The following is a 21870-nucleotide window of genomic DNA, read 5'->3' on the forward strand; positions in this document are numbered from 1 at the left end:
TGACATGTCTTTGGATGTAAATTGAACGTCAAACATATATATAGGCTATACATTAAACCAATTTCAGTGTGAGGTTGACTTCCTATTTTCACCCAATTACCACTGGAAGAAATTTAAAATGATGTTAAGCATATCAAGTCTAGTTGATGTCCAGGTGCCCTCTGGGTTATTATTCATACACTTGAGCTATTCATTATTTAGATGTCTTGTTTATTAAACAACAGAAATTTGTTGAAATGTTACAAATACATAGACTATTATTTAATTTATTCGTTATTTTTTATTAATTATTATCATTATATATATGGTTCGTCTTTTGGAACTTAGAGGAGCGTCATAGTGCGCCCGTGAAGTGCTGTCTTTGTAGGCAGCCTGCTAGGTTTTAACACACAGCCGTATCGGACAGCGTCTCTGGCACGTGGGCTTTATGAGCTCTCTAACGGGACGAGCTGAGGCGCTCACTAATCCGCGTCTTACAACATCGACAACCACCAGCCCTTCAAACTTAAATTTCCATCCAAACCCCAACGACAACAGCAGGCAGTCATGACCATAGACGCGCCAGTTATTCTGTCCGCACTTTTCTTTACGATTATTGCCATCATAGTTGCATCGGCGTTCCTGGCGAAGAAACCTGCGCAAAAGAAAGACCAGAAACAGAAACAGCACGAGGAGAGACCGGAGCGGGCTGCTGAATATCACCAGCCCAGAGTAGAGCAACCAGCTCCTGCTCCTGCTCCTGCACAGAAGGAGGTGATTATTGAAAAGAAAAGAGAAGAAGCCGTTCCTGTCGTAGAAGCTGAAGTCACCCCGGTGCAACAAACACCTGGACAGGTAAGATGCGCGCTGGCTGTTCACACACACCTTGCGTTTCTGCTACGCTTTAAGTTTATGTGCACATCGCGAGTGGAGTACTAAGAGTTGCATGCATGCATGCATATCTATCTATCTATCTATCTATCTATCTATCTATCTATCTATCTATCTATCTATCTATCTATCTATCTATCTATCTATCTATCTATCTCATGTCTCTAAGCACAGTTTATCTCTTTGTAGTTGTCATTGATGATGACTGTAATGCAATGTGTTTTTCCCCCATTTGTATTAACAACAACACACTTCTAGTCGGTTGTATGCTGTGTTGGGGAAAGTTACTTTTAAAAGTAATGCATTACAGTGTGGCGTTAATCCCTAAATAAGGAACTATTTGTGATAGTTACTTTTTATGGAAAGTAATGAGTTACGTTACTTTTTCTCATCTGGGCTGGGCTTGCTTGATTGTTTTTAATGTTAAAAAAAAAAAAATCTATTTTTGGCACATGTAAAAGTCTTTTCACAGCAAAAGTGAAATGAATTAGCCATTCTGGCTGTAAACTCTCTAGAATAGAGTTCAGGAACAGCGCTGATTGATAAAGTTAAAGTAATCTCTTTACTTTAACATTGATTTAATGTAGAAAAACTGTTGCTTCAGTGAAGAAGATCCAAACATGACATTTTGCTTGTGTAATGTGAATCCTTGTTTGGAACAAAAGCAACTGAAGATCTTTTTAAAACACTAAGGAGACTTGCGTCTTGGCCCGGGGTACAGAATGTGTCTTTGCTCAGCCTCATCACACTGGCAGACATGATAGAGTTGAGCAGGGTTTTTGGCCTTTCATGTGAGCACACGTTTGGTCTCGTCTCAGAATGTGCTCACCACAGCAGAACTCAGAGATCTGGACATGGCACACTCCAGGGCCCTTCTATATGTGGCTTCAAACATATATCCACTATATTTAAAAGTGTATATTGTATGACATGTTGCTGTTGAGAGCTCAAGGAGTCTTGAGCACAGGTGTGTGTGACACTCGTTCACTTCAGTGAATACACTCGTGGAACTGACATTTACAAGAACGGAGGTGCTAGAAATGAGCCTCAGAGCTCTTAATAAACTGATTGTGATGTTTCTCACACATCATCACATTCTTACTTTAATACAATAACCAATTTTACAAGAATATCACTTCCTGGTTAAAGTCCATATTCTGGCTTTATTTTGGAAAACAAACGTTTACATACTCCACAGCTATTGTATTCCAGCAATAGCCTGACTTTTCACTACTTTTCTGTATCTAAAATCACACGCAATTATTTTGATTGGCGATTCGTATATCTAAATGAATGTTTGTTTATGGATATTGTGAAGGCAGTGTTTATTTGACCCAAAATTCTGGCATATGCCACATTTTTTAAAAATCTTAATATTATCTGGTTGTGGCCAGTTTATACATTTAGATAACATAACCAGAATATGACCAAAATCTGATTAATATTGGAATATTCTGGTTTTGATTTTGGTTTGGTTTCGTTACTTTTTGGAACCAGTCATTTTCTTTTATAATAATAATAATAATAATAATAATAATAATAATAATTATTATTATTATTATTATTATTATTATTATTATTATTATTATTTATTCTTATTTTTTGAACTTGGAACTTGTTATATTTCTCAATTCTCAAGTCGTGATTTTTCAAACTCCGATAACACATTAATATAAAGTTAGGTTTTCATATGCAACCACACTGAATACATCGTGTATCCTTGCTTTTTTTCTGAGCTTCATTCTCTTTGCTCAAAGAGGCAGAGGTGAAGGCTGAAGAGGAGATAGCTGTTGAGCCGAAAAAGGAAGAGCCTGCTGCAGTCGCGCCTGTAATTGAGGAAGTTGGTGTTGTAGAGGAACAGCCCGCAGTTGAACCTGAGGCCATCCCTGTGCAAGACACACCTGTCCAGGTAAGATGAGTGATATGATGTACTTGTTCACAGTGTGTAGATGTGTACTACAGCTAGACAGAACAGCTATCAGTTATTTTATTCATTTAGTGTTTATTGCATGACTTTAGTGGCATGATGGTGTTTTGTCTTTGTGAGAAACACATGAGAAACATTTTTCTGCCTCTCCTACAGCCAGACTAAATAACCATGAGAGTGTCAAAATTAAAGGCAGAGCCAGGCCTAATTTTGTCTAGTCTCACACTGCCAGACCTCAGACTAACTGCATGAAATCTGGTCCGCATTGCAGCTCATTCTGGCTGAGAATCACCCACCAAAGACAACAAGGGACCGTTTGTTTACAAGCGAACAATCACAATTCTTTTTTTACATTTAGGGGCAGAATAGTAGACCAGCATGGGGGAAAAAAATAATAATTCAAACAATGTTAACTCAGTCACAGTGAATGGTTGTTACACTTCCATTGCAGTTGGTGTATTTATCAGTGAATGTCTTCCATGCAAAAGCTTTGGATATATTTGTGATATATTACTCATTTATTGAGGCTATAATGCGTATTTACATTATCTGGTTCCCAGCTCCTGCTGAGTTTTATTTTCTGCTCTAATCAAACACACCGGGCCATACATTTTGAATTTTGAATGAACCCCAAGAGCTTGGCGGACACCCAATTTGCATACTTTTACTGTACATTATAAGTATATACTTGATGTAAAATATGTACTTTGAAAGGGAGTACCTTTGACACTAATCTTTAAAATACTATATATTATGCACATATAGGATATGAGCCCTTGATAATTAGCTGGTTCAGGTGTGTTTGGTTAGAGTTGAAACTGAGCTCTGCAGAAAGGACGTACTCCAGGGACAAGATTGAGACTTATGTGTTGATTGGTTTCCAGGGAAGAAATAAACTCTTTAACTGTGTTTGTTACCCATGGGGCAGTTCTCCAAATAGATGTGTGACATTGGAAGAGAGATGGATCATCTCCAGCAGAACTTGCCCTGCCTCTTGCCTAGATGTTGTAGTGTTTCAACACGAAATACAAATGGATTTCACTCAGAAATGAAAAATCAAAATAAAAATTTTCCACTAATAAAAAACCCCAACATCTAACAAAAACAATAAAACTTAAAGGGATACTCCACCCCAAAATGAAAATTTTGTCATTAATCACTTACCCCAATGTCGTTCCAAACCTGTAAAAGCTCCGTTCGTCTTCAGAACACAATTTTAGATATTTTGGATGAAAACCGGGAGGCCTGTGACTGTCCAATAGACTGCCAAATAAATAACAGTGTCAAGGTCCAGAAAAGGTATGAAAGTCATCGTCAGAATAGTTCATCTGCCATCAGACGTGCAATCTGGGCTATATGAATGATGATACAGAAGAGCATACACAGCATACGGAATTATTGAATAAAGTTGTTATTTTTGTTTTTTTCGCTTACAAAACGTGTTCCCGTCGCTTCATATAACCCAGATTGCACGTCTGATGGCAGATGGAGTATTCTGACCACGACTTTCATACCTTTTCTGGATCTTGACACTGTTATTTACTTGGCAGTCTATGGGACAGTCACAGGCCTCCCGGTTTTCATCCAAAATATCTAAAATTGTGTTCTGAAGACGAACGGAGCTTTTACGGGTTTGGAACGACATGGAAGTAAGTGATTAATGACAAAATTTTCATTTTGGGTTGGAGTATCCCTTTAAGTGCATTGAATGTGCACTTGTAGTGTATTTCATATCTTAAAAGTATATGTACTTGCAGACAATATTAATGAAATAAGACCCATAAATATACCTAAATTAACATAAAGAGAGAAAATCTGATGACTGTTTTTTTTAACACACTTAAGTACAATTTTAAAAAGTGACAATATGTTTTAAATTACATGTTTAAATTTAATTAAATGCAATTTAATGTATAATGCATTTTCATTTCATTCCCATAATAAGTACTATTTTAAAGGCACCATATTTTATACAATATATATGCAGTATATAATCAATTTCAGATAAACATAAATTTCAGAACATAAAACAGCATGTAAAAACACATCAAACTGTGTTTGGTAACTTTTATTGTCGGCCAGACAGTGTCTTCCTGTCTAAATAGTCAATAACCTGGAAACTGTACTTGGACTTTGTTGATAGTCAAACATCTGTTCTACTTTGTTTCTCATTTAATTGTTTCTCTTGTTTTACTTGGACATTTGTTGCATTTGGAAATAAAATGGGTTGAGAATGCCGTTCCAAGTTGACTATAAACCGTAACCTCTGAGGTCCCCCATGATCTTTGGCTCTGTGACATTTAGACATGCTGACGTGGCACGACTCCTTCTGTAGCACTTTCAGACCTCACTCTCTCCCTAAAGACATGAGTTAATATCTAGAAACAAGGGCTTGAATTTCACCATGCTTTGCACTGAGCCTCATGGATTGACTGCAGGTTTACTGGTCCTTCATGACATATTTTTGCATGACATGCCTCATAATCAGATTTTTGTTCTACTGTTGGATAGAAAACCATTGCCACAGTGTGTCCAAGCCTCATTTTGAAGCATCTGGACCAGTTAAAGGAATTAAAAACAGGGTTCCCATGGGTCCTTAAAGTCCTTGAAAGTTTGTGAATCTGAAAACAAATTTCAAGGTCTTGGAAAGTTTTTGAAAATAAACACACATTGACACAGGTCCTTGAAAGTGCTTGAATTTATTTTGTGCAAGAAGTTTACTGGAAAAAATTCCATATTATTTCCTCTGGTCCGCTAATGTGTTATTTCGCCAACACTTCGTGGCCTATGCGTACTAGCTTGCTTGATTTACATTAGTTCCACGCATTTACGCATTACGTTAAGTGTTTCCCACGTGAGGTATTTGTGTTGCTGGTTGGCCATGACGTTAGAGTGACCATATTTCCTTTCTTTCCCAGACATGTCCTCTTTTTGGATCTAAAAAAATGCCTATGATAAAACTGTGCTAGATGTTAAGTTTTGTGAAGGAGGGCCATTGGTAAGAAGCTTTTTAGCTGTGTTTATGATCAATATGCATAACAGTAACTGTAAAATATGTATTTTAGGTATGGAAATGACACATTTTCAGTTTTGATAATTGGGATATGGTCATTGCACTACTTTAACCACCAACCAACCAACCACACCCCAGCCCCCGCCCCGCCTGCACCCGCTGTCCTCTTTTTGGAAAACTAAAATATGGTCACCCTACATGACATTCGTGCACGCACAAAACTACTATGATGGTACCTCAACGTTTCACAGACACACCGTGAAATTAATGTCGGATTGCTTTGCTTGTTAAGATAATGTAAACCCATGAGGTAAGAAAAAATTAAAAGCATATTCATACATTTTAAAACTTCTGGTTACATGAGCCTAAGCTCTTTCCAATAAAATCCATGCAAAAGTTAATATCAGATCATTTTAGAATGCACTATTGGATGTACCGAATATTCTTCAGTTTTATGCAAAACATAAATCCAACAAATAGAATATCAGATCTCTGTTATGGCCAAAAATAAATGCAAAAAAAAAAGCTTTTTTGCATAGTTGTGTTTGAGACATGAAAACTGTAACAATGTATCTTACAAGATAACATGATGTAACCTCGCTCTCACTTGAAATCTGTCCCAACATCAAGTCCTTGAATTTGAGGGTATTGGACCTGGAAAGGTGTGGGAACCCTGTAAAAAGAAATCATTTGTCCAAATGACAATCACTTCAAATATAACAGAACAGTATCCAAAGTGAAGCGGATGACCTAAATCACACTTGCTTCAGGGGCTGATTCATTGTGTCAATTTTAGCTTTATCTTTCTTCTCAGTTCCTGTTCGGTCTCTTTCTCCCACAATTCCTTCTCTCAGCTCCTCAAGTTTCCTGTGTTCGGAGTGTTTTACCTTCCTTACATGGCAATGTGTATTCAGAGAGAAAGCCTCAAAGAGGAAAGCTGTACCAATTTGCTCTGAGGGGCCGCCAACAAGAATTCAACACCGGAAGTAGTCTGCAAAAAAATGTCCTCCAACGCAAAGCTTGTTTCTGTTATTTCGGCTGGAACATAACATGTGAATGAGTGGCTGAACTGCAAAGATGTCAGTGTTGAATATGCGGACCATGAGCTTCTGAAACGGGCCGAGCACTCAAGAACATTCCTCAGCACTTTGGTTCTGTCTCCACGCCAGTCAGTCTCTTAACAGCAGTCTGCTGTGGAATCTGTCCGTTTGCCTGCTGATTGGTCAGCCTTTTTTCTGACTTTGCTGGTTTGGAATTCTGGCCTGTTGCTGTTAACTTTCTTTTTCAGTGATCTGTGCAAACACCAGCTTGATTGATTTCCTAGGCGTGAGTTTAACTGATATTGGTATCCCACGACTGTCAACAGTTGTATTGGGATGTTAATGTTTTTCTGTCCACGAATGAAATATGCAGCCAAGTTTCCACATAGCCTTCCAATTGAGAGGAAACCAAATCTAAATGTTCAATTCCAATACAAAATTCTGTCCCAAATAAGCTGCCTACTTAGACTGCATTGTAAGGCATCATATTTGTGTTTCTATTGTGTTCTGGAAGATAATAATGCTGGTAAGGACGTTATGGATTATGATGTAATCCCATGATGCATTACGATGCGCTCAGCTGAAGGAAAAAAAAGGAATCCAAGTAGAAATAGTGATTGAAAATATTATTTTATTTCATTGTAATTCCAAAGAGTATAGTTAAGTGATGGGACATACAACTTTTGGAAACTCTGAATCAACTGCTTTGCATAACTATTCACTGTTTTGAGCACCCGGCATATTAGTTAGAATGACACACCAAGACGATGTGTCGGCCAGCTGTCGATCAATGTTGGGCCATCGTTGACCATTTGTTAGCATTAGACGGACCTCGTTGACAGCTTTTTGGCTGATTAACCCTGCTGAAAAAAACAGCATATGCTGGTTAGGTATGTTTTGATGCTGGTTTATGCTGGTCCTTTGCCAGCACATGATCAGCATAAACCAGCAAAAGGACCAGAATAATCCAGCAAAAGGACCAGAATAATCCAGCAAAAGGACCAGAATAAACCAGCAAAAGGACCATCATAAACCAGCAAAAGGACCAGCATAAACCAGCAAAAGGACCATCGTAAACCAGCAAAAGGACCAGCATAAACCAGCAAAAGGACCATCATAAACCAGCAAAAGGACCAGCATAAACCAGCAAAAGGACCAGCATAAACCAGCAAAAGGACCAGCATAAACCAACAAACGGACCAGCATAAACCAGCATCCCAGCGTCAAAACATACCTAACCAGCATATGCTGGTTTTTTCAACAGGGAAGCCATGTTGAACCGGCAAAAGAAAGCCCATCGGTGAGAGAACACTCAGATTGGCTGTTTATCTTAGCAAACCAAAGAAAAACGAAAGTGACAAAAGCAAGCAAACTACAAAGTCAAGAGGGCATATACAGCAGACTGTTGAATTTTACAGTTTTAAATCTCACACAGACACAATGTATGTGTTTTGTTGGCCGTAGACTTTGTGGTGTGTTCGAGTGCAACTTTTTGGCCCAGATGCAGGCAATGTGAGGCGACAACACAGTCGGCTTTCATAGCCGCTAGTTCTCTGATGTTGGTTTCGTGTCACAGTCTTTCAAAGGCAGTAGTCAGTAAAGTCCTTTGGTTCTTCGACATACACAAATGTACACATACATTACATTTGTGTTTACAAAGAGAACAAAGACATTTTGATCTGTAACTTCTGGAGAAAAATAGAGCAGACACTAAGATGAAGCTCACTAGCGCGTTTGTTGACCACCAATGTTCGCTTACACCTCAAATGGACTTTACTTCAAAAGGCTAATCGTACAACTGTGCGCATACGCTAGCGCACACACATTTAAAAAAAAAAATAATAAAAAATATATATTTAATATATAATATATATATACTTGGGCCTTAAGGAAGCTCACTAGGTTTTGGAACACATCTAACAATCCCTGTCTTGCCCTTTCAGTCACAAGTGGGGATGTCTCTTAACTAAACAATGACGCAGTATAGTATGCTAGTTATGCTAGTAGGCTGTCTATACATGATGACTATGGCCTTATGAGACAATGGCCTTTTTGTGAGAATTCAAAGCAGAGATAAGGGATTTCTGGAGATTTCATTCAGTGCAAATGCTTTCCATGAATGAAACAATGAGAGCTTATTCCAGTCGAGATGCTTTGGCCCACTGCCTCAAATAAGATGTTAAACCATTCAAAATGATTAAAGTGGATCTTTATTATTTTCTTGCTGGAAATATGGAAATTAGGACGTGAAGAACATGTAAATAAGGTCTTTACACAAATAACTGACATTTGAGGGAGAAAAGATTATTGATTTTTTTTTAAAGAATATCCTCGGAATCTTGCACATCAAATCAAATAAGGTATCTTTTATATTGCTGTGTCAGTCTGGACTATTAGTTTTAATGTTTTTGACAGTTTATTATATACAAGTCACTCTAGGGACAAGTAAAATCCTCTGCAAATCCTCCCAGGATCTGTTTGTCTTAGGTGATCTGCAAACTTGGCATCACATGTTTTTACCCTGACTTCCGTATGTGGTGACACCAAATATAGATTTGCCATCATCCACTGAGAGGATCTGAGATGACAGCTAAGCCTGAGATGGCATTGTATATCCTCACAGGTTGTTCACGCTTTCTAAGAGCATCAGGGGCTAATGGACTGTTGGCAGTCATCACCGCGAGGAGGAATCCGTCTCAAGCTGCCCTAATTCCCTCAGCGCCTTTGAGTTTATGTCTTGAGACGGAGTGCTGCTGGACATTGACTTTTTTTGGAATAAAAAAACACTGAGATGTTGATATAATATTGTAAAATGAATACTTTAAGCTCTAAATATGTTGTAAAACAGCACACTTGTGACCTCACGTCAATTAGAATTCTGTACTAAGAATTTTTGCTGTGAACTAATAAATTACAACAAAAATAAAAATGTCCTCCATTTGTAAAAGAAAAAAAAATGCAAAAGTTAAAAATTGTGCGTTACAGTATACACTATATGAACAAAAGTATTGGGACACACTTCTTAATTACTGAATTCAGGTGTTTCAGGTGTGTCAGCTGTAAGTGGTATTATTGCAAAGTGGAAGCGTTTCAGGCAGCAGCAACATGATGCATAAAAGTCTTTGCAGATTCCATAACTGAAGAGTTCCAAACATCCACTGGCATTAACATCAGCACAAAAACTGTACGGTGGGAGCTTTATTAAATGGGTTTCTGTAGCCGTGCAGATGCATGTAAGCCTCATATCACAAGTACAATGCCAAGCGTCAGATGGAGTGGTGTAAAGCACTGGACTCTGGAGCAGTGGAAACCTATGACAAATCACACCTCTATGTTTGGCAGTCCGATGGGTGAATCTGGTTCGGTGGATGCCAGGAGAACATTACCTGTCTGACTGCATTGTGCCAGTGGAGTAGGGATAATGGTATGGGGCTTTTTTCATGATTAAGGCTAGGCCCTTTACTTCCAGTGAAAGAAAAACCTTAATACTTCAGCATACAGTACCTAGACATTTTGAACAATTCTATGTTCTATGTTCTTCCAACTTTGTGAGAACAGTTTGAGGGAGGCCATTTTCTATTCCAGCATGACTGTGACTCAGTGCACAAAGCAAGGCCCATAAAGACATGGTTGGATGAGTTTGGTGTGGAAGAACTCGACTGGAGCCCTGACCTCAACTCTATCAAACACATTTCAGATGAACTGTAACGTAGATTGTGAACCAGGCGTTCTGTTCCAACATCAGTGTCTGACCTCACAAATGCTCTTCTGGATGAATGGGCAAAAATTCCCACAGAAATTGTTGAATCTGAAGTCTGAGTTAAACTTGTTTTCTGTGGTAAACAACAGCATGTCTTTAATGCTGACGCTAGAGCTTAACTTGAACCTGGAATGTTCCTTTTAATGTGCCAAGTTTCTACATTGCTTGTCAACCATAAACAGTGTACTGTTAGTCTAATGAACAATTTAATATGGAGTAAGACTTTTTTTATTGGTATTATTATTAATATTATTAAGTGTGTCTTGCCATGGTGCCTAAAAACCTTTAGCTTTTTGGGGGAAAACTAATAATTTAATGGTTTATTATTTTAGTGTCTCACCATTTGAAAGCAACTAAAAATCTGAGTTTAAGTTTCACTGATGAAGTTTAATTATTGGCCTTTTTGCATTTGATTCTGCTGTACTTGGCTCATTTCTCAACTCTGGAATCCGGTAGCAGATTCTATTTCAGCAGTTTTGTCAGTGGGATTTGAGGGTTACTTCTCACTCATCAGAAATAAATTGGTGCGGTTGTGTGAGATGGAATGCACCATCTGCTGGTGGTCAGCGGATGCCAACATTCTTGAAGCGATAAAGTTTGGTTTCAGAGGGTTGCTATTCTGGTAGCAGCTGTCTTGTCATGTTTAGCCATGCATTGTTTTATTCCACAAATGCACAAAAACAATCTCTAGAGGGACCCGAGCCATTTCTACAGACATACGGACCCGAGCCATATCTATCAGAGTCTTAGAAACTGCATAGCAGTGTTCTTGTAACCACTCAGAAAACTTGTGGTTTTCTGTTAGTATCACTGTCATTGTTATTGTCATTCTCTTACACACACTTGTTGTTGACATTCTGTGTCACCCAATCTAATAATGGCACAAATCTACAGTTAATCCTAAATTTAACCTCTCTGGATAACCGTAATCTGTGCAGACTCCAATTCAATCCAGTCTCCACTTTGCTCTTGTATGGTGTAAGTTGGAGCTGCAGTACAATTGAGACCAGGTCACAGAGTATGATAGTATTAGGCATTAGTATTGGTTGCAAATTAAAATCTAAAAAAAAAAAAACTATTCTTCCTACCCCCCCCCCAAAAAAAAATGCTGAGGCTGCAGTCACTTGGTGGTTGGAAGGCTTGCACACCTGTTTCTCACAGGCTTCTGGGAGTGTATGTAAGTGATTGAGTTAAGTGCTTTCATGGCCGGCAGAAGCAGTGAAGTGGGTTTGGACGAGGGTTAGTCAGAAGAAGTAGGAGCTTTGTCCCCTTGTCATGGACGTGTGTGTGTGTTAAGGCATGAAAGGAAGGACGACAGACTGCAGATGACAGCTGTCATGCAGACACTCTATACCAGCCAAATGTGGAATGAAGCTCTGTAGAATGTGCTGTTAACTACTGAGATAAATATTTAAATTTAGTGGCTCCCAAGTTGAAATGTGTTCTGTATACAATGTTTGAGTACTATTTTGAGTTTGGCTTCTTTGCCTATATGGCGCATTTGTGGGGGTGGTTGGGGGTTCGTTTGAGTTTTGTTTGGTGTGGTTGTTTTGGGGGCTTGGTTGGTTTTAATCTTTTTTTTTTTTTTTTTAGTTTTATGTTTGGTTTTGTTCGGGTTTTGTTCTCGGCCTTGGTTTGTTTTGGCGTTTTGTTTTGTTTTGTTGTATGTTATGTCCTGGGTTTTGTTTTGGGTTGTTGGTTTTGTTCTGGGCTTTGTTCTAGGTTTTGTTTTGTTAGTTGTCATATTTTTTAAAAATGTATTTCTAATGTCCCACATGATAAACATAAGTTTTTCTACATAAAGAAATCTAAGCATTACCTTGTCAGGAAAAAACAATACTTAATTTGACTGCAATAAAGTAATAAATAAACATTGGATTAATTCAAGATTATTTTTTTTTCGCCAAGCCACCTCAAATATCCCTATTAACCTGAATTAATATTACTTGTCTGCTTGATCCTATTCCATCTCATTTCCTTCAAGCCATTTCTCCTGTAGTTGTACCTGCACTCACTCACATCATTAACATATCCCTTCACACTGGTGTTTTCCCCTCAGCATTTAGACAGTCTCGTTTTACCCCTCTACTTAAGAAACCCACGCTTAACTCATATCTTTTAGAGAACTACAGATTGGTTTCCCATCTTCATTTCATTGCAAAAACACTTGAACGAGTTGTGTTCAACCAAGTCTCTGCCTTTCTCACACAGAACAACCTCCTCAACAGCAACCGATCTGGCTTCAGAAGTGGACATTCTACTGAGACTGCCTTGCTCTCAGTTGTTAAAGCCCTAAGATCGGCAAGAGCGGATTCCAAATCTTCAATACTTATCTTGCTGGATCTGTCTGCTGCTTTTGACACGGTTAACCACCAGAAGGGCATCTCAGGAACCGCACTCCAGTAGTTTGAGTCTTATGTCTCAGATAGGTCCTCAAGGTATCTTGGAGAGGTGAGCTGTCCAAGTCATAACATCTAACTACTGGGGTGCCTCAGGGTTCAATTCTTGGACCACTTCTCTTCTCTGTCTACAAGGCATCATTAGGTTCTGTCATTCAGAAACATGGCTTTTCATATCACTGCTATGCTGATGACACTCAACTCTACCTTTCATTCCATCCTGATGATCCGACGATAGCTGCTTGCATCTCAGCTTGTCTAACAGACATTTCTTGTTGGATGAAGGACCATCCCCTTCAACTCAACCTTGCCAAGTCAGAACTGCTTGAGGTTCCATCAAAACCCATCGTTTCATCACAATTTCACCATCCAATTAGGAACCAAAATTTCTTCAAAAACAGCTAGAAACCTTGGAGTTATGATTGATGATCAGCTGAATTTCTCAGACCACATTGCTAAAACTGTCTGGTCCTGCAGATTTGCTTCATTCAACATCAAGAAGATCAAACCCTTTCTTTCGTAACATGCTGCACAACTCCTTGTTCAAGCTCTTGTTCTGTCCAGGCTGGACTATTGCAATGCTCTCTTGGCAGGTCTTCCAGCCAGTTCTATCAAACCAATACAATTAATCCAGAATGCAAAAGCAAGATTAATTTTAATGAGCCGAAAAGAATGCATGTCACACCTCTGTTTATCAATTACGCTGGCTACCAAGTGCTGCTCGCATAAAATTCAAGGCATTGATGTTTGCCTACAAAACCACCACTGGCTCTGCACCCCTTTACCTAAATTCATTACTTCAGAGTTATGTGCCCTCTAGAAGCTTGCATTCTGCATGTGACGACGTATTATTGTGCAATCCCTAAGAGGCACAAAATCACTTTCACAGACTTTTTCATTAACTGTTCCCTACTGGTGGAATGACCTGCCCAACTCAATCTGAGTCCTTATCCATCTTAAAGAATCAGCTAAAAAGCTCTGGCATGCTCTATTCTAATGTAAAAAAAAAACCACTAGCTTCTTTAATCTTTTTGTATTCTATTTTCTTTTTATTTATTATGAAATTTAAAAACAACAACAAAAAACTTTGCTACGTGCACTGCGTTAATCTAACTGAGACTGGTTATAGCACTTGCATATCATTGCTCTCTTGATTATTTTGATTGCTTCCACTGTCCTCATTTGTAAGTCACTTTGGATAAAAGCGTCTGCTAAATGACTAAATGTAAATTTGAACTTATCACACCTTATATTTACACTATTATCAGCTGCATCTAAATGAGCTAAAATGACTGTTATTCTTTCCCTCTATCTCTGATCTCTACAGGCAACCCCAGAGCCTGAGCCCGAGCCTGTACCTGAAGAAGTCATACCATCAGCACCTGTAGAAGAGCCCAATCCTGTGCAGGAGCCAGTGCCTGAGCAAGTACCCAACTCGTCACCAGAACCAGTGGCTGAACCAGTGAAGGAGTCTGTCTCAGAACCAGTGAAGGAGTCTGTCTCAGAACCAGTGAAGGAGTCTGTCTCAGAACCAGTGAAGGAGTCTGTCTCAGAACCAGTGAAGGAGTCTGTCTCAGAACCAGTGAAGGAGTCTGTCTCAGAACCAGTGAAGGAGTCTGTCCCAGAACCAGTGAAGGAGTCTGTCCCAGAACCAGTGAAGGAGTCTGTCCCAGAACCAGTGCCTGAACTAGTCCCAGAGGTGCCCATCCATGAACCAGCATCTGAACCCACCCCAGAACCAGCATCTGAACCCACCCCAGAACCACTTTCTGTACCAACCCCTGAAACAGAGCCTGCACCCATCGCAGAGCAACTATCCGCACCAGCCCCCGAAGCAGTGCCTGTGCCCATCCCCGAGACCTCACCAGTAGCTGAATCCCTTCCAGAAGTCCTACAGAATACTGGTATGGATGCATCAGCGCTACACAGTGTGTAGTTTTTGTACACTTTTTGGGTACAATCCTGCCATTGCAGGTACAAGTGACCCTGTGAAGAATGCTGGGTAACACTTTGTTTTACAGTGTCCTTGTTACACATGTTAAATGTACTTATTATAGTAGTAAAAGTAAATTACTAAACCAGTAATTAGTAATAGTAAACCAAGCTCTAATCCTAAAACTACATGACAGCAAGTGTGTGCTGCTAATGTATATTGCTTAGCACATTATGCTTAATTACAGCAAGGACACTTTAGATTTCTGGAGAGTAAATCATTTATATTTTCACTTCTCTCTTATGCATTTAGGTAGTTTCTCCAGATCCTGGCTTCTTTCTCCAGTCTTTCTTGTCTTATCTGCCTGTGGCTTTCTGAGCGAGTGTTTTGAGAGCAGGGCTGTGAGTGTCGCGGAGATAAAGACTCATAGGTCGACCCACTCAAACACACTGGAGCTTTGTGCTCTGCGGTTGTAAACTGATGCCAGTGTGTAACTGGGTCCCGGTCACACACTTCCTTTGTTCTCCCAGCAGTACATTGGGCTCCAAGTTACAGATTTTTCTGCGTTTACATGCAGACATCAGTCGTTGTGCTCAGATATAACCCTTGTTTGCAAAAGACCAGTGTTTCTTGGGCAAAAACTTTACTGAATTACAACATCAACGGAGCTAGTTTCAGCAGCACATACCGCAGATGTGAGGTGTGTGAAACAGGCTTCAGCCGCCAACCGCATGTGCAGAGCAGCTTTTATCCTCAAATGAATATAAAGACTTCCTAGCTGCCCGTGCCAATGACTTGACAGGCCTGCAAGTGGATTAGACCTAGTAGGATGATAATCTGGGTTAGGAACAGGGCACAGTGTCACAGAAGATTTTCTGCCCTTCCTTTCTTGTTGTCTGATCCATCACAACAATACAGACACTTGCATACTGATCGAACACCTGCTTATTTGTATCCAGATCAAGTGTGGTCCTAGACAGGAGACCGTTTTTAGTTTTTCCAGGCTGTTCAGAGGCGAGTTTATTTAAACTTTTAGCAGTTAGCCTCTGCTGATAGATGATATAACTACACCATTATGGGGACAAAAGCCCTATTCTGACATTAACTTATTTCTGCTAATCTCTACATTTTTAATGCAACCTCTTATTTATACAAGTTAAACACACAAATCTGCTTAGTTTATATATATATATATATATATATATATATATATATATATATATATATATATATATATATATATATATATATATATATATATATATATATATATATATATATATATGTATGTGTGTTACTTATACTTAATGTGTATATATATGTATGTGTGTGTATATATATGTATGTGTGTGTATATATATGTATGTGCGTGTATATATATGTATATATATATATATATATATATATATATATATATATATATATATATATATATATATATGTATATATATAGGTAGGTAGGTAAATGTTAAATCCGATATCGTCTCTTTCAGATGTTGCAGCTGCTTTAGTAACAGATGAGGTCGAGCCCTCTGCAGCCCTCCCAGATAATAAGAGGACCACCAAGTTTGAGAAGAGAATGACCGAGGAGGAGATGGACGAGGAACAAAGGTCAGTATTTTGCTTTCTCCTTCAGTCCATCCACTGAAGCAACAGCTTCTCCTAATAACACAACAGTGACATCAACATTTCACTATTTTGCATTTCATATATATCTAAAATCAAATGTAATAAATAACCAAATGAGGTGTGTTTTAGAGCTTTTTATGGTTAGATTATATTTCTAATGGTGAATTGTTGAGTTACATGAAAGCCTGTGCTGTATGTTGTAGTTTGGGGCATGTCCAGTCGATCTGTTGTGAGGAAGGTTTTTGTTGTTGCTCCTTGTATTTCTGGGTCATTTGTAGCGGTGTAGCACTGTGGGTGTTTGGATAAGGAGGGTGAGATGTTCAGGGGCACTCGCGGGGGCTCAAGGTTTGTCTGGAGGTTCAGGCACACTCTGCCTCAGGGTGGGTGTGGTTTGTTTGCTTGATAAAACATAGATTGAGCGGTGGGGGATCTGAAATAAAAATAACACTTAGGCTACACTTTATTTTGATAGTCCAATTTAGACATTCGACTTACTATGGGGGTGTTAACATGACACCATTTTCAACTAAGACATGAAAAACTTGTGTTTTGGCCATTCATTTACATGGAAACAGCATTTTAAGAGTTTAAAATTGTGAATTTTTGAAAAGTTTTAGAGCGCACGTTTTTGAAAGTTGCATTATCATCTCCTTGTAAACTTGTACATGTGTGTTGTGTGTTTAGTCTGTATGTGCACAGGCACATAGTGTTTCTTTACAAAGCGACATCGCCATCTATTGGTCTGGCATGCATAAAACAATGCAGTTTTTTTTTGTTGTTTTTTTTGTGTGAACGGTGATCAGTTTGACAACATTACACAAAACTTTTTGAAAACACAAAGGAAAATCTTTTTGGTTTTTAGTACATCGCTGTTGTGTAAACGTATTTTATACATAATTTTGCAACTACACTGCCATTCAAAAGTTTAGGATCAGTAAGATTTATGTTTTTTATTTTAATCTATTTTGCTCACAAAGATGCATGTATTTGATCAAAAATACAGAAAAAAAACTGGAATAATGATTAAACAAATATTAAATATTATTTCATAACTGGTTAATGTTATTACAATTTAAAATAAGTGTTTTCTACTTTGAAATGTAATTTATTCCTGTGATGCAAAGCTGAATTTTCCGCATCATTACTCCAGTCTTCAGTGTCACATGATCTTTCAGAAATCATTCTGATATGCTGATTTATTATCAATATTGGAAACTGTTGTGCTGCTTAATATTTGTTTTGGAACTTTTTCAGGATTCTTTGATGAATAAAAAGTTAAGAAAGAACAGCATTTATTTTAAATAGAAACATTTTCTAAGAATGAGTCTTTTACTATAAATCTTTTCAATTTAATATATATGTTAAGCAGCAAAAACTGTTTCCAACATTTAATAATAATTTAGCATATTAGAATGATTTCTGAAAGATCATGTGACACTGAAGACTGGAGTTATGATGCTGAAAATACAGCTTTGATATCACATGAATAAATTACATTCTAAAATACATTACAATAGAAAATAGCTATTTTAAATTGCAATAGTATTTCACAACATTTCTGTTTTTACTGCATTTTTGATTAAATTAATGCAACCTTGATAAACATAAAACTCTTCTTTCAAAGATATTAAAACAAACTTACTGACCCGGTGTTGTACATTTCCTGCATATTTGTCATTCCCTTGTGGAGTGTTGTAATGAGTTTACATGTGCAACAAATAATTATATATATATATATATATATAAAGTGGAATTTAAGGGCACCATAGGTGGATTCTCAACAAGAACCAAGCCACTGTCTGCTTTATCACAACTGTGCATGTAAATTCAGTCAGTGATTTGAGATGATTTCTACAGTTCCCACTGGCAGAAGTCACTGTGTGTGTGTGTAGCTGTAGATTATCAGGATGACTCAGAGTCAGAAGCCTACAGTAATGGTCTGTACATAATGTCCTCTGCTCCTGCCCTTTATCTTTGCAGGATAGAGTTCACAAATGACTTTACAGCTCTTTAAACAACACCAGGCAGTATGCCTGTGTCAGGCCACTGGTAAGGTATCATTTACTTCAGTTTGACCCCTGACACCCCCCACAGTCTCACCCTTCGGCCTCCCCCATCACCACCATGTGCTGACACACCGAGTGTACATGAATATCTTCCCTTCCCTCACTTTCCTTATTCAGTGACCGTTCATGCCCTCACATGTTCAGTCACAGTAACAGTTCACCCAGAAATAAAATACTGTCCTGTGCTAGCCATGTCGTCTCAAACCTGTTTGAATTCATTTGTTTGTTTGTAGATTCACTGTTTATGTTTCAAGTCTTAATTTGTTTGTTTGCGTGCTTGTTAGTAAAATCAATATTTATTTATTTGTAAAGTCACAATTTAGAAATGTTTTCATTCATTCCTTTCTTTCATTCATTCATTGTTTATGTAAAGTCACTATGTATTTTATTTATAACGTGACTGTTTATTTAGTTGAAAAGTCACAATGTAGTTATTTATTTATAAAAACAGAATGTATTTAGTTGAAAAGTCACAGTTTATTTATTTATATATTTATTAAGTCAGAATGTATTTGTTTGAAAAGCCACAATTGTATTTATTTGTTTGTAAAGTCACTTTTTATATATTTTATTTATTTGTAAAGTCGCAAACCATTAATTAATTGTATTTTTGGAGCTTGGAGCTGTATAAATGACTATCCACATGTATTATGTGGAAAAGAGAAGTTCAGACAAATATAAATCACTGAACAGATGAAGGTATATATGTATTATTATTATTTATATATATATATATGAGTAGAGTATTATTAATAGCTAGTCAGAAGACTTTAGATGGAGAATGATGCTACTTTCAATGTTAAGCAAAATAATAATAAAAGCAAACAAAATATAGCTTTTATTGTATATAACTATATGAAAGGAGTGTGTTAATAAAGCCCTGCACACTTAAAAGTGCCTGAATGTCATTATTGCATTATTAGTGCAAGTATTGTGACATGTTATGGTTGTGAAACATTAGTGGACCATGTTGAGAAAAGTGAAGTTAGTGAAAGGAAAGCTCCTGTGGCATTTGAGTGTATGTTTTGGTATTTGATGCAAGATGCAGTGTCTTTCAGACACATGTAGATGTGGCTCAGGTGTCCAAAAAATTGTTGCACTTTTTCTTTTCTTTTTTTTTTGTTTGGTTTGTTACTGAAGTGAAATCCTACTGAAGTAGCATTAAATGTCATTAGGAGGATAAATCCTGTCTTGTTTTCTGACTGGAGACTTCCTGACTGCGTGTCTTGCTCACCAGTGGATCCTCTGCAGTGAATGGGTGCCGTCAGAATGAGAGTCTAAACAGCTGATAAAAACATCACAATAATCCACAAGTAAACCTCCAGTGAAAAAGTTGTCTTGTCTGAATGAGGAGAGAAATATGCACAAATCGAGTAGCATTTACAAGCAAAAACATGGACTCATATTTTGGCCAGAACTGATGGTTTAAAGGTAAAAACTTCTTAATAATATATTCGTTTCTTACAAACATGCAGCTTTTCGCTTCATATGACATTAACTGACGGACTGGAGCCGTGTGGGTTACTTGTGGATTATTGTGATGTTTATATCAGCTGTCCGGACTCTCATTCTGACGGCACCCATTCACTGCAGAGGATTTATTTGTGAGCAAATGATGTAATGCTACATTTCTCCAAATTTTTTTTTTTTTTTTACTTGGTTTCTGTAGATTTAAATTCTGATACATATCTTTAAAGGCTGTTTTCTTAGTTTTTCTCTCCTGCACTGATCCAGAAATCTCCACTTAAGTAGCACTTAAACCAGACTTTACAGTTTTAGTCCTGTCTATATTCTGAAAAACAGTTGTCTTATGTAGTGTGAATAATTTTATTATATATTATTTACCTGTAGTGTCTTGCCTTAAAAACAGAGTTGCTAATCGTTTCGGTGTACGGTCCATGTTTCTCTGGTGTTGTGCTAGTGGGAACTGATGCGTATGTGTTTGTATGTGGATGGACTGTGTGTTCCTGGAGAACGAGGACTTCATGTGAATTGTTTGAGGCTCTGGCTGATAATGAATATTCTTGTTTTTATTTTCCAGAGATGCTGAGTAAGCAGAAGTCGACGCATGTGGGGGGAAAATGTGCTCCCTCCAATGAACCTTGAGGACCTTCAGGGACGGAAAATTACCATTGTGCTTTTAGTCTTTTTTCCCCCTTTGTCTTCTGTCTGTGAATAACTTCTTAACGCAAAATGCCAAAGAACATAAGATTATTTTATTTTATATATATATATATATGAATATATTCTATAACATGGCTATTAAAACAGTAAGTACATATTTAATCCACTCTGAGCTAGATTTAATTATCACTGTGATGTTACAGTTTACATTAAGTTTGTGTTTTGGAAACTCTCTTGTAAAGGAAAGGAGGGATAATGGTGAACCAGTGATTCTGATTTCTTTTATTTGATTTGTGATTATTTTTTTTATATGACATGAAATAATCTTGTGCCTTTGAGCATAATGTGTTCTTTAGTCAGCCAATCAGCATTCAGGCTCATTTTCTGTCTATCCTGCTCTTCTGAAATACCATCGCGCCCCCTTGTGGTCACACATGTACATGATGAAATTTAGACACCATGTGGATTTTGTTGTTGTTTTTGGATGTTATGTAAAAAAATAAATAAAATAGGTGGTTCTCATCAAACATTTTATGAGTGACATTTCATGCCAGAATCAGAAGAGAATGGAAAATTCTACTATTTGCATAAAGAAAAATAAAGCTTATTTTTAGAACTTTTATGATTTTTTTTTTTTTTTTTTTTTTGGCATTCTGAAAAAATCTATATTTTACTGATATATGATAAATGTTATTATTGGTAATACGACAAATGCCACCATGTGTGAATGCTTTTTTTCTGCATTATTTTAAAGAGAATATCATTTAGATTTTTCAGTGAAATGTGACTCGTGAGGTTTCGTGAGATTCACCCTAATGGCTTTTGTGATATCAATAAAGAGCCAAATTTGATGAATGTCTGTTGTGGCATTATTTCCTATGATGCACAGTACTTACCATAAAGATACGGCAAACAGAAATAGAATTTTAAAAGGAATTTCCTTCAATTAAAGGCATAGTTCAACCAACAACTAACATTATTTTGATAATTTACTCACCCTCGTGTGAGTGTCTTTCGTGTATTGAAGACAAAAGAAGATATTTTGAAGAATATTGGCACCTAAACTGTTGCTGGTAGCCACTGGTTTCCATAGTATTTTTTTATTTCAT

At 37.5% G+C, this 21870-nt stretch overlaps 1 protein-coding gene across 5 annotated transcripts; it reads left to right on the forward strand.

The window, feature by feature from the left end:
* The first annotated feature begins 378 nt into the window (after nt 1–378).
* LOC109064098 (magnetosome-associated protein MamJ-like) lies at nt 379–21612 on the forward strand. Of its 5 annotated transcripts, none has more exons than XM_042730561.1 (7): nt 379–834; nt 2630–2779; nt 14337–14477; nt 14598–14913; nt 16436–16553; nt 18552–18620; nt 20679–21612. In XM_042730561.1, exons 1-6 carry the CDS (start codon nt 547–549, stop codon nt 18583–18585), a joined length of 1047 nt encoding a protein of 348 aa, XP_042586495.1. In that variant the 5' UTR covers nt 379–546; the 3' UTR covers nt 18586–18620; nt 20679–21612. The 5 variants fall into 5 exon arrangements, with proteins under 5 accessions (XP_042586495.1, XP_042586477.1, XP_042586487.1 ...); XM_042730543.1 differs by having other exon boundaries at nt 380–834; nt 14550–14913; XM_042730553.1 differs by having other exon boundaries at nt 380–834; nt 14574–14913.
* The last annotated feature ends 258 nt before the right edge of the window (nt 21613–21870 follow it).

The sequence above is a fragment of the Cyprinus carpio genome, chromosome A3 (assembly GCF_018340385.1).
Source record: "Cyprinus carpio isolate SPL01 chromosome A3, ASM1834038v1, whole genome shotgun sequence".
NCBI classification, from domain to species: Eukaryota; Metazoa; Chordata; class Actinopteri; order Cypriniformes; family Cyprinidae; genus Cyprinus; species Cyprinus carpio.